This window comes from Podarcis melisellensis (genome assembly GCF_964234715.1).
Source record: "Podarcis melisellensis genome assembly, chromosome: 9".
Lineage (NCBI taxonomy): Eukaryota > Metazoa > Chordata > Lepidosauria > Squamata > Lacertidae > Podarcis > Podarcis melisellensis.
In genome coordinates this window covers 72,774,965-72,790,502 of record NC_138541.1, presented here as the reverse complement: position 1 = coordinate 72,790,502, position 15,538 = coordinate 72,774,965, and the positions used below count along the sequence as shown (strand labels likewise).

Below are 15,538 nucleotides of genomic sequence, written 5' to 3'. Positions count from 1 at the left end.
AAGGCAGAGATGGTCTCCCGCTGTGTGCAGATGGGTGATGGTTAAGTAAAGTCACCACCTGTGGGTGGGGGCAAGGACCGTCCTTCCAAGCCCCTTTGGCACAAGGGCTGGCAAGGACTGAGGTCACACATCCCCATGTCAAAGAGGGATTGACAAGAAGAGGCCTGAGCTGCCATCTAGATGTCAACCTGGAATGCGGAAGAGTATTTCAAGCAGTTCTTCTGAAACTCCCTCCCCACCACAGCTATTTCTCTGCCTATAACCATAGCCCAGTCCTTCTTTCTGGGGATTCTCGAGGGTACACAGTACCAACAACTTTTTTTTTCTAGAAGAAAAGTGTTGCCCCTTTAAAGTGGGACGCGGGTGGCGCTGTGGGTTGAACCACAGAGCCTAGGACTTGCCGATCAGAAGGTCGGTGGTTCGAATCCCCGCAACGGGGTGAGCTCCCATTGCTCGGTCCCTGCTCCTGCCAACCTAGCAGTTCAAAAGCACTTCAAAGTGCAAGTAGATAAATAGGTACCACTCCAGCGGGAAGGTAAACGGTGTTTCCATGTGCTACTCTGGTTCACCAGAAGTGGCTTAGTCATGCTGGCCACATGACCCGGAAGCTGTACGCCGGCTCCCTCGGCCAATAAAGCGAGATGAGCGCAGCAACCCCAGAGTCGGTGACGACTGGGCCTAATGGTCAGGGGTCCCTTTACCTTTACCCCCTTTAAAAAGGGGTTTTGAGCAGAAACTGGATGATTCACAGCAGATAAGCCAAAGCTTCCGACTTCCCAGTTGTTTATCAGTAGTAACACAAGCTGCCCACTCTGCCACAAAGTCAATTAAGCTGTAAGAATCCCAGGTGTAGATTTCGTAGAATCGTAGAACTGTAGAGTTGGAAGAGGATCCGTGGGGCATCTAGTCCAACCCCCAGCATGCAGGAATCACAGCTACGATTTAGACTTGGAATAGGTAGGTCATCCCAGGAAATAGGTTCACTGGTTAAAGTAGGCTACTAGTGCCATCCCAGCCCGCCATTTTGCATTGGCGGCATCTCACAGCAGCTGTTTTGCACTTGCCACAGGTTGGCAGACCTTAGTGCTCTGGTTAACAGAAATAATAAGAATGGCGCAGATGTGCTCGCTTCAACAGCACATATACTAAAATTGGAACGATACAGAGAAGATTAGCATGTCCCCTAAAGGAGTGGCAGGCGAAGATGATGGCCTTAGCTGAATCAGCCAAACTGTCCTGCAGGATCCTAGACCAGGACAATCAGAAATTCCAAAGAGACTGGAGTAAATTTATTTATGATAATTGCAAAAAATTGAAGACACTAGCAGGATTGAAGTAAATCCTACAATGTAGACATATAGTAGATTGCACAATTGGATTTGATATGGGATACCGGTTGAAGGGAAGGAGGGAATTTGTAAGCTCGGCAGAGCAAAAAGGGGTTTTATGTTGATCAATGTATTGCTGAAAGCTGTTTAAAGGAAAATAATAACAAAAAATTTAGAAGAAGAAGAAGAATGGTGCAGATCTTTCAAGTCCACCTGTGTCTGCTACAGCTTCAGGCCTTTGCCCAGCAGGAAGCCAAGGAGCCAGTATGCAATTTTGTGCTCCAGAAGTTCAGCTGCTGCCTGGTTGTTTCAAAGTCAGCAGGACAGTTTGTATTTGGAAAGGTGTAAAGGAGAGGCGCAGGCCACGCTCCTCCAGTGGCAGGCACTTGCTTGGATCAGGCCGCTCTAGGAGGTCACACCTAAGAAAGAAGAGTGAAACTCTTTGAGCACAGTCCGGACAACCCATTCATTGGGCAGTCATCCTGATTCAGGAGGCAAGATGAGATCAGCTACTCACTAAGCATCTGTTCAGATTTGTTTGCAGGGAGGTTAGACAGCATTGTGACCAACAGGTATTATCTCACAGTTTCCAGTACGCTTCCCCTCTGCTTTCTCTATTACAGTGGTACCTTGGGTTACAGACGCTTCAGGTTACAGACTCTGCTAACCCAGAAATAGTACCTCGAGTTAAGAACTTTGCTTTAGGATGAGAACAGAAATCGCGTGGCAGCGGCAGCGGGAGGCCCCATTAGCTAAAGTGGTACCTCAGGTTAAGAACAGTTTCAGGTTAAGAACAGACCTCCAGAATGAATTAAGTTCTTAACCCGAGGTACCACTGTATAAAAAAATCCAAATTTGGGGGGGGGGGAGTGCATTTATTTGTCAGGGGTTCTGTCAGGCAACTGCCATCAGTGCCGGAGGGAGAGAGCAAAAGCCACAGGGATTCCAGAGAGCGTCCAGGGATCGGGACAAGCAGCCCATCTTCTGGGGAAGAGAATCAGCGTAGCACCAGTGGAGAAGGGGGGCAGATGGGGGAAGTGGCGAGGCGGTCTCATGACTCCTTGCTTGGGACCAGCGGGGAGAATAGGGGTCCTCCGTTGCCCACGCCCTCCTTGCGCAGAAGGCTTTCGCGCAGAGAGAGTAGGAGGAGACTAGGCGTCAAAGAGCTTCTTTGCTGGAAGAAGTTTAAGAAATGCCCACTGGTGGATTCTGCCAGCGATTGAGTCAGCCACGGGTGAGTGGCTGTCCGGACAGAAAAGGTTCACTTTGGCAACCCACCCAGGTGTTTGCACCCAGCCGGGGAGATAGGCACCGGCTTACGCCCGAGCAACCCCTAGAACCATTACAGGTGCCAAATAAACTTTAACGGAATGCCAGGATGTGATTGAACTCCACTTGAAAACAGCAGCAGCCTGGAAGCACCTCAAACCACTTGTGGTGTTTACATTTACACACTTACATGACGGCCTCTTGGACTGGGAGAGACGTCTGGAGCCAGGTGACCACAGTACTGCCGTGAGACTCATACAGCCTGATCACCAGCACGCCTGGCATGTCCTCAGCCTGAAAGGAGGGAAGAAAACAGACAAGCATCCCATAATCAGCACATAGTCAGCACAATGCTCTTCTCTAGCTCTGTGCAACCACTCCTCTCTCCTTGTGGTCCATTGGTTATGGCTGACCATTTACTGTATTTGTATCCCACCTTCCTTCCATCACAAAAGCCAAGGGCAAGGGTGGCGAGGGGCATGGCCAGTGGGGCATTGCTTGGAGAAATTCCCAAGGGCCAGAGAGATTTTTTTTTTCTTTCTTTTCTTCTTCTTTCTTTTTTTATTGGTTTTCACATATTACGTTACAATACAGATGTACCAAAGCCAACACCATTTCTTCCCCATCCCCCATACCTTTACATTTCTATTTCCTCAATCCATCGTATTATTCTTTTCTGCTTCCTCCCTCTTCCCTCAGCCCCCACTCGATTTTCTCCACTTTATACAATTTACAACAACCTTTGTATTCTACAATCTTCTCAAATCATTATAAATTCTTATTATCTTTCCTTACTCATTTTTCTTCCATCCAGTACTTCACATTTTAATCTAGGCATATTAGCGTATCTCTTTTTTCAGCAATATTTCATCAAAACATTTCCACTCCTTTTTAAATTTTTGATTCGACTGATTTCTTCTTATAGCAGTTAATTTTGCCAAAATTAAATATTCATTTAGTTTACAAACCCATTCCTCCTTTGTGGGTATAGTTTGTGACTTCCACCTGGCAGCAATCACTATTCTAGCAGCTGTACTTGCACAGAGAAAAATCCCCCCCCCCCGTGGTATCTCTTCATCTATCAATCCAAGGAGATATAACTCTAGTTTCTTTGTTATTGATATTTTCAACTCCAAGGGCCAGAGAGATTTGAAGTGCCACATTTTGCTCTCAGGCCTGTGGCTCCCCACCCCTGGCATACTGCAACAGAGGGCACCTGGGCAGTGCCCAGCTCTGCCTACCATCTCATGCTGTGCTCACCATTAGAAGAGTCCTGCTGGATTAGGCCAAGGGCCCATCTAGGGCTCAACCAGCTGCCCCTTGTGGGAAACCATTAAATAGGACCCAAGCACAAGAATTCTCTCTCCTCTTGTTCCCAGCAGCTGATATACAGAAGCACTGCTGCCTGTGATCATAGTTAGAGCTGAGCTTCCCTTGTTGTTGGGTTGAAATAAATGACAGACGAATGACGAGTGTCATATGGGAGGCATCTCTTGAGCATGTCTCGGGGAGTCCCTTTTATTGAATATTACAGCATTGCCACCTATGTGCTTGTTGCTGGTTGGTTAACACAAATACAATGCAAAGGTTGCATATAAGCATTAATCATCAATAGATTAAAGGTTGGGAAAGGGAACACAGAATTGGACAGGCATGAAAACCTCCTTATTAAACTATTACTAGTGATTGATATAGCAAGACTTAAACTATTACTAGTAATTGATATAGCAAGGCTTAAAAGAACATAACTATCGCATTCCGTAGATGTGGTCAACCATGCATTAAGAACAGGTCAGGGTACAATGTTTCATGAACTCAATGTGAACTGAACATTCTAGGGTGGGTGAAGAAGGAATGCTTCAGCTTAGAACGGTTTGCCAGAGTCATGTGCAGATGCAAAACTTCCCATCACCTTGTGACTAGTAGCCATCGAGAGAAGTCACTACCTGCTTTATTGCTTCCAGGATAACAGCTGGGGATTGCACAGAGAAGGCGCTCCAAGCTGGGTGCTGCTCTGAGACGCACGGCACCTTGTGAAGAGGGAAATTCAAGTTGTATGCCTGACGGATCACGTCAGCCTCCTGGAATGAACCTGTTCAGAAGACAGCACTTTGCCATCAGAGGCAAGAAAAGGACACTCATCCCACCACGACTGTTGAGTTGCTTCAAAAAGCTCTGCTTTTATTCTCAGGCTTTCTTACCTACATGAGGCATCACTGCATATGTAAACTGATGGCTCCCAATATCTGCCGTGGCGTCAGGCAACTTTGGTGCTCTTAACCTTCATGCAGATGAAAATTATATATTACTATACAAGAAGGTAATAAATGGCCTGCTGGATCAAACCAATTGCCCGTCTAGTCCAACGCCCTGTTCCCACAGTTGCCGACCAGATGTACCAAAAGGAAATCCACAAGTAGGATTTGAACACAAGAGCTTTTTCTCCTCTTGTGGTTTCCAGCAACTGATATTCAGAAGCTTTTGCTGACCATGGAGATAGAGTGTAGCCACCGAGGCTAGCAGCCATCGATTGCCCTCTCCTTCATGAATTTGTCAAATCCTCTTTTTTTCTTCTTCAGAAAAATGACTTTTTACTGGGTTTTCTAAACAAGTATCAGAGGAATAATAAATGATACTGTCCAATCTTCTTTTAAAGCCATCTAAGTTCCATGGTTTAACTCTGCGCTGCCTGAATAAGTTCTTTATCTGTTCTGAGCTTTGCACGGGGCACTTGTGTGATTGACTGTGCAGCTCCACCAACATGGCCATTCCCAGACTCACTTCTGTTACTCCATTCCTGACGTAGCCAAACAGGCAAACATTAGATGTGCACTGAGCCAAGATGCACAAGGCATCTGCAAGCTCCCTTCTAAAGCGCCAGGAAAACACAGCAAAAATCTGGAATACCAAAGACCTCAAGCCATCCCGCCAGAAATCTTTTCCTGCCGGCCTGCCAAAACTCACAGGGAAAGGCTCATCACGTTGCCCCGGACGGAGCAGCCATATTTGGAGTCGTTCAGCAGGGCCACCCCAAAGCCATGCTCAGACAGGTCCATCCACTTGTGGCTCCACACCTTGGAAAAAGAATAACCAAATATTATGATAAACATCATCATCTACGGCAGATGTAAGCGGACTTCAGGCTTGCAGGGTCTCCTGTGTTTTTAAAACTAGAATTCCTAAGGTATATTAACCAGAACCATGTTGTTGTTGTTTTTTAAAGCACTGAGCATATGCTCAGCCCAGGGATTGTGTTTTCAGTGCCAGGCCTGAGTTCACAGTCCTTTCGCCCAGTTCAAGGGTCTTCCAAAGCCCTGAACAACTTAGGTCCAGGTAACTCAGGGATTGCCTGAACCCTTCTATCCCAGTTTGATCACAGAGTTCACCTGCAAGAGCGTCGTTGCTCGTTCTCTGCAGAACTCATTTGGCAACAGCAGGAAACAGAGCCTTTGGTGCCATTGGCCTGGTCCTGTAGAACTCTTTGCCATTTAGCAGGTGCCTCCTGTGCCAGCTTTGAAACTCCTGCTGAAAACTCTTCTGAATTTATGGAACCAAGGGAGCGGTGGCCCAAAAATCTTTGGGAACCGCCGGTGTAGACAGTTGAAAAAGAGAGGGGTTGACAGCTACCCAGCAATACCTAACTTGGCCAGGAGTCTGTGGGCAGATTCTCACCTCAAACCGAGCCCAGTCCCAAGAAGTGTTCCAGTGCGTTGGCCTCTGAAGGTGGCCAAACTGTATCTCATATGTGGCATTGGGGCTCCGGACCTTGGCAGGGAATTCCACCTTGAGGAACTTATGAGCCTCATTCCAGTCCACCTGTGGATCCAGCAAGACGTGTAGCGTATCAGAGGAGAAAAGGTGCCTTCTTCTCTGCCCTGCCCCCAATCTCCAAGTTTATTTTTATTTTAATTTTTTTATTAACATATAAAACACATACATTATCCAAGTTTATTTGGAAGTTCCCCTGCTCTAGGAACTTCCAGGTCACCAGGAAGTGTCATAACATCTACACAACCTACTAAAGCTAATGAGTCCTCCTTATTCCAGGCCAGTCCCAAACAGCAAAGGAAAGTGAAACCAGACTAGGGTAGAGTTTGTGGGGGTCAGGTGGGATTGCTATGAGGAATTATGAAAATATGGAGCAAGCCATTGTGTCCGCAATGAAAGCATTGTGTTGACTGGGTTTGAGTCATTGACAATAATTTCCGATTAAATCCCACAAGCCTCTGCATCTCTGCCCATCTTCTCTACTCTCCATTTTCTACGCCTAAAGCATTCTAAAACACAGACTGGTTGCTTCACCAGGCACCCTGAGCCATAAAGATAGAAGGTAGCTTTGATGTAGCTTTTGTTAATCTTTAGATAGATCTTAAGGGCCAGGAACAGAGTTTACACGGAGATGGTAAATGCATCTTTCTTTCCTATGAGTTTATGACCTCTGGGGGTACTAAATGCATTTCTCATTGGTTCCTGTTTATTTAGCTTAACCACGTATGCATGCTCAAGTAGGAAATTGTTTCTTTGTCGTTAAAAGGATTTCTTCTGATCTGACTTTGTCCCACGTGGGTTTTTTTTTAAATGCTCAGAGGAAATCTGATTGGTTCTTACAAACACTGTGTAAAAGTTCTTTTGTGAATAAAACGACCTGGGCCAAGGGGTGGACAGATTATTATTGGCCCTTCTTCCCAGAGTCTTGCTGGTTGAGGCTCGTATGTATTTTATTAATCAGAGTCCAACCCTTCCTTGCTTTTAGAATGCAACAGAGTTCACTGAAATGACAGGATTGGGGTGGGGTAGGGCAAGCGGAGTTCCTACTGATGCAATGTTCAAAAGGCGTGTCACAGAGCCAAGCACACGAACACTAAAATGCAGTAAAATTCTGTCTCAAGAACCTAAGAGGAGCCTGAATGCTGGATCAGGCCAGCATCCTGTTCTCACAGGGACCAAGCAGAAACCCCAAGGGGAAACTGGCAAGTAGGATTTGTGCCCAAGAGCAATTTCTCTGCTCCTAATTGATGCTTTTGAATTATGGTGCTGGAGGAGACTCTTGAGAGTCCCATGGACTGCAAGAAGATCAAACCTCTCCATTCTTAAGGAAATCAGCCCTGAGTGCTCACTGGAAGGACGGATCATGAAGCTGAGGCTCCAATACTTTGGCCACCTCATGAGAAGAGAAGACTCCCTGGAAAAGACCCTGATGCTGGGAAAGATGGAGGGCGCAAGGAGAAGGGGACGACAGAGGACAAGATGGTTGGACAGTGTTCTCGAAGCTACCAACATGAGTTTGACCAAACTGCGGGAGGCAGTGGAAGACAGAAGTGCATGGCGTGCTCTGGTCCATGGGGTCACAAAGAGTTGGACACGACTAAACAACAACAGTTTCCAGCAATTATTTCCAGAAGCATTGCTGCTTCCCATAGTGGCTGGTAGCCTTTGATAGCCCTCTCCTCCAAGAAGCTGTCTAATCTTCTTTTAAATCTATCTAAGCCATCACTTCTATCATGGTGCCTCTTGTTCTCCTTTTCTCTAAGCTAAAAAGTCCCAAAACGCTGCAACCTTTCATAGGCTAAGGTTACAAAACCAACCTTTGGATTATGCACAGCAGGCCTTGTTTATAAATTTTTTTTTATTAGAAATATCAAGCATTCTGAATCAACAGATTTCAAACATTGCATTATAAAGGCTTGCTAGTGCACCTACTTATAGCTGCTGGAATGAGCATCGTACAGTTCTGAAAAAAATTAGACTGCACCCATCTAAAGTGTGGGATATTGCCTTGCTGGAAAACGTAGTAAGCTGAGAGTCTTTAGGGGCCAAAGAAAAAGGAGGATTTCATACTTGTTTGGTCTGACTTTATTTCACTTGTAAGCAACACAGCTGTCAATGTTTCCCTTTTTTAAAGTGAAATTCCCTTATTCCGAATAGGATTCCTCGCAAGGGAAAAGTTGACAGCTACGGTAAGCAAGGACCTCCCTTGGCCTACAAACAAATATGGCTTATACACTAACTCAGCACATTTAATCATTTTCCTTGGTATAACAGGGTCCATGTTTTGTAACCTTGTCTTGTTTAACCATGATGCCTATGCTATAGATAGTTCCAGTTGCTACCTTCTACACATTCACATACCTGTGGTTTATTTATTTTGGTTTTATTTTATGTCTGTATTTGTTTGACAGTGGTCAGTAAAGGTATATGGACTATGTATATTGTCACCAGACCCTGTTTGCTAACACTGTATTTTGCATAACCTTGTACGATCTTTTCTTGAAATGTAATTTAAAAAATATTTACCGTAGTTTTTGCTCTATAAGACTCACTTTTTCCCTCCTAAAAGGTAAGGGGAAATGTGTGTGCGTCTTATGGAGCGAATGCAGGCTGCATAGCTATCACAGAAACCAGAACAGCAAGAGGGATTGCTGCTTTCACTGTGCAGCGATCCCTCTTGCTGTTCTGGCTTCTGAGATTCAGAATATTTTTTTTCTTGTTTTCCTCCTCCAAAAACTAGGTGTGGTACAGAGCGAAAAATAAGGTAATTTAAAGGGGGAAAAAACAGATTTACAAAACATACACAGGTGTGGGTGTATTTAGGAGGGGAAAGAGCTTCCAGAGAAGATTACAAGCATATCGAACCTGAGTCTGGAAGCGGACGTGAGGGCATGCTGCGTCCAGAATGACCTCTTGGGTAAGGACGCTCTTCTCGCTGATCTGAAGGGAGAAGGTCACACTGCCCCGCAGTCCCCCTGCCTGGATGATTTCCAAGGGTTTAAGGAGATGTGCAACGGTCCTCCTGAAAGGGATATTTACAAGGAAATCATTGGCTCATAGGCCAGGGCTCAGCAAACTTACTGCACCTCGGGCCGGTGTCTCCAGCGCCGATTGCGCGGCGGACCGGAGGGTGGGGGAGCGTATGCCCATACGTGTGCGCACATGCTCTTTCCGGCGCACTTCCGGGTCGGAGGAGCACTGGAAATAGCTTGTGTGCATGTGCGCGGGCCTCCTCCGACCCGAATGTGCACCGGAAATAACACTTGCGCATGCGCACAATTTCCGGTGCTCCTCCGACCCGGAAGTGGGCAGCTGCGCTGTGCAGCACTGGTAAGAGCGGGCAACGGCAGTTGCCGCAGGCTGGATAAACGAGTCCCATGGGCCTTATCCAGCCCACGGGCCTTAGTTTGGGGACCCCTGTTCTAGGCCGTAAGGGAAGAATATCCAAAGAGCCCTGCTGGATCAAGCCAATAGCCCGTCTAGTCCAGCCCGTCTAGTGCCAACCAAATGCCCAAGATGGGAATCCCACAAGCAGGAACCGATCACAAGAGCAGCCCTCTCCCCTCTTGTGGTTCCCAGGAAATGGTATTCAGGAGCATCACTGCCTCCAACGGTGGCTGTGGGAAGCTTTATTCTGAGTAGAAGATGGTGCTTCTCCTCACAAGAGGGAGCACAAAAAGCTCGATACCCATGGGGAGCTGTCTCTGCTGACTACTGTAGCGTAGACAGCCCATTGTTGAATAGTTTGTTTAAATGTTGGGGTTCATTATTGTTCCACAGGGTGTGTACCAATTTAAAAGCCAGGGTGCATATCCTGACCTCGTTTTTACAGCTGTGTAGCAGTGTAGCATAGGGACGCGGGTGGCGCTGTGGGTTAAACCACAGAGCCTAGGACTTGCCAATCAGAAGGTCGGCGGTTCGAATCCCCACGACGGGGTGAGCTCCCGTTGCTCGGTCCCTGCTCCTGCCAACCTAGCAGTTCGAAAGCACGTCAAGGTGCAAGTAGATAAATAGGTACCACTCCAGTGGGAAGGTAAATGGCGTTTCCATGCACTGCTCTGGTTCGCCAGAAGCAGCTTAGTCAATGCTGGCCACATGACCCGGAAGCTGTACACCGGCTCCCTCGGCCAATAAAACGAGATGAGCACCACAACCCCAGAGTCGGCCACGACTGAACCTAATGGTCAGGAGTCCCTTTACCTTTACCAGTGTAGCAGGTGCTGATAAGTCACTGTAATTAGCTGTGTCAGCAATTGTGAATGGTATATAATGTGCAGTATGCACCTTACTCTCCCCTGGTGGGTGGATGGGTGATGACTATAGACACTATGTAAGATGTATGTTAGAGGAGTTTTGTTATTAAACCATGCAAATATATTTTTGCGTCTCTTCAGTGTTCCCACCTGTGTGGTCTACTCTGCACGCACTCTGTGCCATGTTTCAAATGCCCAATACCCATATGTGAAGAGATGTAAACAAGTGAGGGCATGCTGCGTCCAGAATGACCTCTTGGGTAAGGATACGGTCAGGACAATCTGCTTGCTCAGACTGTATTAAGGAGGTGTCAAGAATGTTTGTGCGGGGAAAACTCAGCCTTGGGCTAGTTTGATAGAAAGCAGATGCCGTGTTCCTGTTGGTGAATCAGGCATCCAGCTCTGACCATGCAGGCACACTTTCCCACTGAGAACGTGGCTTCACTTCCACACATGTGCAAAGCTAAGGTGAAGGAATGTCTCTATGTAAGCCTGTGTGATTTCTAGGTTTGGGACTCCACTTTTGTGGGCTCCCCAGAGGCCGCTATTGTGACCAGATAAAGCCATCTTAAGCATCACAATGGTGTGTTTACCGAAGAAATCCACCACACTACCTAGAAAAGCCAAAAGGTTTCAGATAGCAGATTAGATTTCATTCCGTTCCGTGCCTGCCCGCCTGGTCCCACCAAATAAAGTTCCCTTACACAGAGGCAGACATTTCTCCACCTAGATCAGTACTACACTGGCCGGCAGCAGTTCTCCAAGGTCTCAGGCAGTTCCCTCCACCATCACCTACTACCTTCTAACTGGAGGTTCTGGCAACTAATCCTGCAAAGCAGGCTCCCTACTGCACTGAGCTCTGGCTGCTCCTTTATTTGCTCCATTAGTGAATTAGACATTCCATTTCCCTTTGTTTTCAGTCTGTTGGCCATCATTTTCATTGGTTCCCTCCATGCCACTCACACTAAGAGGTAAGTCTGTACTACGCCCTCCTCCTTAGTCCTTTTTTCCTTTCCTCTGCAAAGGAAGAATGGCTGTGCCTAAAGATTTTTCAAGAGAAATGAGTATGTAACAGAGAGAGGAGAACAGAAGTGAGAAGGGTTCCAAAATACAAGAACATTCCTTACAGTGGTAAACATTGCTTACCCTGAGATACATAGATTTGAGTTTTGAGCTATGCTGAAAACATGCAGTGTTCTCAAACAAGGAAATGTGCTATTTCTTTTTATATAAGCCCTTGCTTTTGCTCACTTGTTGTATGGCCATTTCTCCCTACACGCTTGTGATACACCTGGATATTTTTTGACAACACCTGGAAGCGCTCCAGTGGTTTAAACTAAATTGTGCCATTGATGCGAAGCGTGTGTGATTCTCTCTGACCAATTTGCAATTCCATCTCTGTCTCAAGAGAGACCGAATGCGTGTCGTAACCTTTGCTGCGAAGAGAAGCTCTTCAGCATCCTTTCGTTACATACAAGAAATCTCAAGCTGCAGCGTTGTGCCAAAACGATGACAGGCAACCTACCTGGTCTCCAGGTGATAGTCCATAACGTCCCAGGCATCCCAATACAATGGAACGTCGTCAAATATCACAAACTGGTTAGCGCAGCAACCTTCCGGAACTGACTCTCTGAGGAGAAAAGCACACCCTCAAGGAGTCAAGGAATTGCATGGCTTGATTTAAGAACAAAAAAAGTTCAGTTCTCAAAGTACCTCTCTGGATGCATTAAGCAAAGCGATGTCACACGCCCTAGAGTATCCAGACAGACCCGGACAAGACCATTCTTCATGATGACAGAGCCATCCACCTGCAGAGGAAGTTTTAAGAACTAAATAAATGAAAAGGAACAAGAGTCGCTAGGAGGTCACTGTTAGGATATAGTTCCATTTCTCCTTAAAAGGGATGACTGTTGTGTGTCACATGCCTGTTTACTTCCAGCACAGTCTGCTGGGAACTTCTGTTTTGTATATTGCTTTTGCTATTGCTGTTTTGCTGGAGACGAAGGGAAGCAGACATGTTTTTTCCTCTGTTCCTGAACTATGCTGAATAAATGCTGTAAATAATGCTTATGCATGTCTCTGTCCGCCACTTCCATTGTGGAGATTTATTCACTCTGCTAATTAGCGTACTCTGCAGCTTCAGAAGGCTACTGAGGCTCGAGTCGCTGATTGATTGATGCTGTTCTGTGACCTGGAGATCGCCCGGCTGCCGGCCGGTGGCTGGAGCCAGCTGGGGGCCTGCCTGATACCCCTGTCTCCCTGGCAGCATCCCAACAGTCACACTCTGATGCCTAAGAATAAGGGGAAACACAGGCTGCCTGGATTCACCCATCAGCTAGAGAAAGAGGGGCTCTAGCTCCCATCATCCCCCAGGGGTGATGGAAGTTGTAGTACAGAACATCTAGAGAGACAACGGGATCTCCATTCCCAAGTCATGGAATTTGCTGCACTTTCATGTAACTTGTTCTATGTCCACATGCCTCCTTGTTCTGAAACTACCGTATTTTTCGCTCTATAAGACGCACCAGACCACAAGACGCACCTAGTTTTTGGTGGAGGAAAACAAGAAAAAAAATCTGAATCTCAGAAGCCAGAACAGCAAGAGGGATCGCTGTGCAGTGAAAGCAGCAATCCCTCTTGCTGTTCTGGCTTCTGGGATAGCTCCACATCCTGCATTCGCTCCATAAGACGCACACACATTTCCCCTTACTTTTTAGGAGGGAAAAAGTGAGTCTTATAGAGCAAAAAATACAGTATATGAAATCAAACCATACTTCATCAAACTTGTCTTTTTGGAAATCCGAGACCAGGGAGAAGAGTTGGTAGAAGAAGATTGGAAGAAATTTAAAAATTATTTACAGAAACATTGTAAAATTAAAGAATGTTAGAAGGTTGCTGGGAATGAAGTTATGTGGTTTTAGCAGCAATGTTATAGAATTAAGTGAAATTGGATTAAGAATAGGCGAGAATGTAAAGATTTAAAATACTAAGATAAATTATTAAGATAAAAGCAAAAATGGAAAGGATTTGCTGAAACAACTACAGTGGTGCCCCACAAGATGAACGCCTCGCAAGACAAAAGGGTTTTCCGTTTTGGAGGCGCTTCGCAAAACGGATTTCCCTATGGGGTTGCTTCGCAAGACGAAAAAATCTTGCGAGTCCCCGCGGTTTTTTTCGCTCCCCCCCTTTTCCTAAGCCGCTAAGCCACTTAACAGCTGATCCGCTGATAAGCCGCTTAACAGCTGATCGCTGGAAGCCGCTAGACCGCAGTAGCGCTAATCCACTAAGCTGTCAATGGGCTTGCTTCGCAAGACGAAAAAACCGCTAGACGAAGAGAATCGCGGAACGGATTCTTTTCTTCTTGCGAGGCACCACTGTATTGAATTAGAATACAAAAAAGGGAGGTGTGAGGAGGTCAGGGAAATAAGCAAATGAAAGAAAGGATATGGAATGACTGATTTGTTTTTAACTATTTTTATTTTTCTGTACTCTGTATTTTTTGTTCCTTTTTTCTCTTTCCCCCCTTTTTTTCTTGTTCTTTCTACATTTTTGTAAATGCTTTGAAACTTTAATAAATATTATTATAAAAAATAACCTTGTCTTTTTGAACGAATCCACCTAGAGACAGTTTACAGGATTTTTCTTCCAGCAAGGCTACCTGCCAAACCCTTGTGTACCAGTAGGCCAAACTGACTAGCTCAAACGTTTCCCAAAACATTGCTCCAGACATCCTTGCTGCCATCAAAAGGTGGCAAATGAATTCCTTATTTTTTCTTTATCAGCTTCAGAAAATAATTCTGAAGCACCAGATATGAAGGAGGGGCGATTTGTTATTTGTTATTAAATAAATATCTTTGAACGTCGTGGCCCAGAATTCCGCAACCTTGAGGCAGTCCCTACCATTTGGTAGCCCTGCGGCATATATTATTAACTCTGGTTTCCTGGCAAAAGCCACAGAGAAGCTCACCTCTTTGGTCACTGTCACAGGATATGGAGGAGGCAAGGAATCTTGAACAACACAGTAGCCCATGCTGGGAACTGTCACCAAGGCTAAAGAGGTACAAAGGAGGCAGGTTAAGTTCGAAGCAGCCAAAAGACAGGTGCATTGGCTAAGGTTGAGTCCTTCTACAAGCCTCTGCACTGTATCTCACTCCCACCTGGGGTCACAATGCATACTGAAATTAATGGGCATAACTAAAATAGGTTTTAGCATTTCTTCTTGTGAATGCAACAATCCCTTCACTTAAGACTATTGCAAGGACTCTGTAACAATTAGAAGTACTTTACACACTACAATAAAGAAGAACTTGCTATAAAGTAATCTATCTGTGAATCAAAAGGTTTTTAGGCCTGAAGCACTGTTGGCACCTAAGGTCTTCGATCCTCCTGGTCCAGCTTTGGGGATGACTTCAGTTCGTTTCCACGGCAACGTGTTGACCACAAGGATGCCACCGTTAGTCTCTTGACTGCTTGACAAAAGGCCTCCAAACAGGGACTGCACAGCATCTTTCAGAAGTTGAGATCCAGCACTGCAAATTTCTGGGGGGAAAGGATTTCCATTAAGGGGACTCGCCCATCCAGAGTGAGCTTAGGCGGCAGCACATATTTTAAAAGGGGCAAATGGGGACCTGCAACAAAATGTTGCCATGCGGATGGTTCCTTTCCACAGCTAGAACCTGCCCTCTTCCCGGTTACTCTGTTCCGAGTCGCCTTCTGTCCTGGTGTCGCACACCCCAACTGCCAGTTAGCATTCCTTGGGTTGCTTTGGGTGCCTGCCCTCCAAGATAAAATAAAGTACAGTGGTACCTCGGGTTAAGAACTTAATTCATTCCAGAGGCCCGTTCTTAACCTGAAACTGTTCTTAACCTGAGGTACCACTTTAGCAAATGGGGCCTCCTGCTGCCGCTGCGCAATTTCTGT

General features: G+C 46.0%; 1 protein-coding gene across 2 annotated transcripts in view; it reads right to left on the bottom strand.

Annotated features, from left to right (window-relative positions):
• Positions 1–1,267: 1,267 nt before the first annotated feature.
• The window catches only part of MAN2C1 (mannosidase alpha class 2C member 1), a 32,501-nt gene continuing 18,230 nt past the window's right edge, over positions 1,268–15,538 (bottom strand). For both annotated transcript variants that reach the window (XM_081925562.1, XM_081925563.1), the window contains exons 16-26: positions 14,987–15,157; positions 14,586–14,668; positions 12,332–12,426; positions 12,144–12,248; positions 9,231–9,387; positions 6,270–6,413; positions 5,562–5,671; positions 4,799–4,878; positions 4,544–4,689; positions 2,788–2,891; positions 1,268–1,747 (exon numbers count right to left, since the gene is read on the bottom strand). In XM_081925562.1, the coding sequence (XP_081781688.1) occupies positions 1,618–1,747; positions 2,788–2,891; positions 4,544–4,689; positions 4,799–4,878; positions 5,562–5,671; positions 6,270–6,413; positions 9,231–9,387; positions 12,144–12,248; positions 12,332–12,426; positions 14,586–14,668; positions 14,987–15,157 (1,325 nt within the window). In that variant the 3' untranslated portion in view covers positions 1,268–1,617. The remainder of the gene's footprint in view (positions 1,748–2,787; positions 2,892–4,543; positions 4,690–4,798; positions 4,879–5,561; positions 5,672–6,269; positions 6,414–9,230; positions 9,388–12,143; positions 12,249–12,331; positions 12,427–14,585; positions 14,669–14,986; positions 15,158–15,538) is intronic.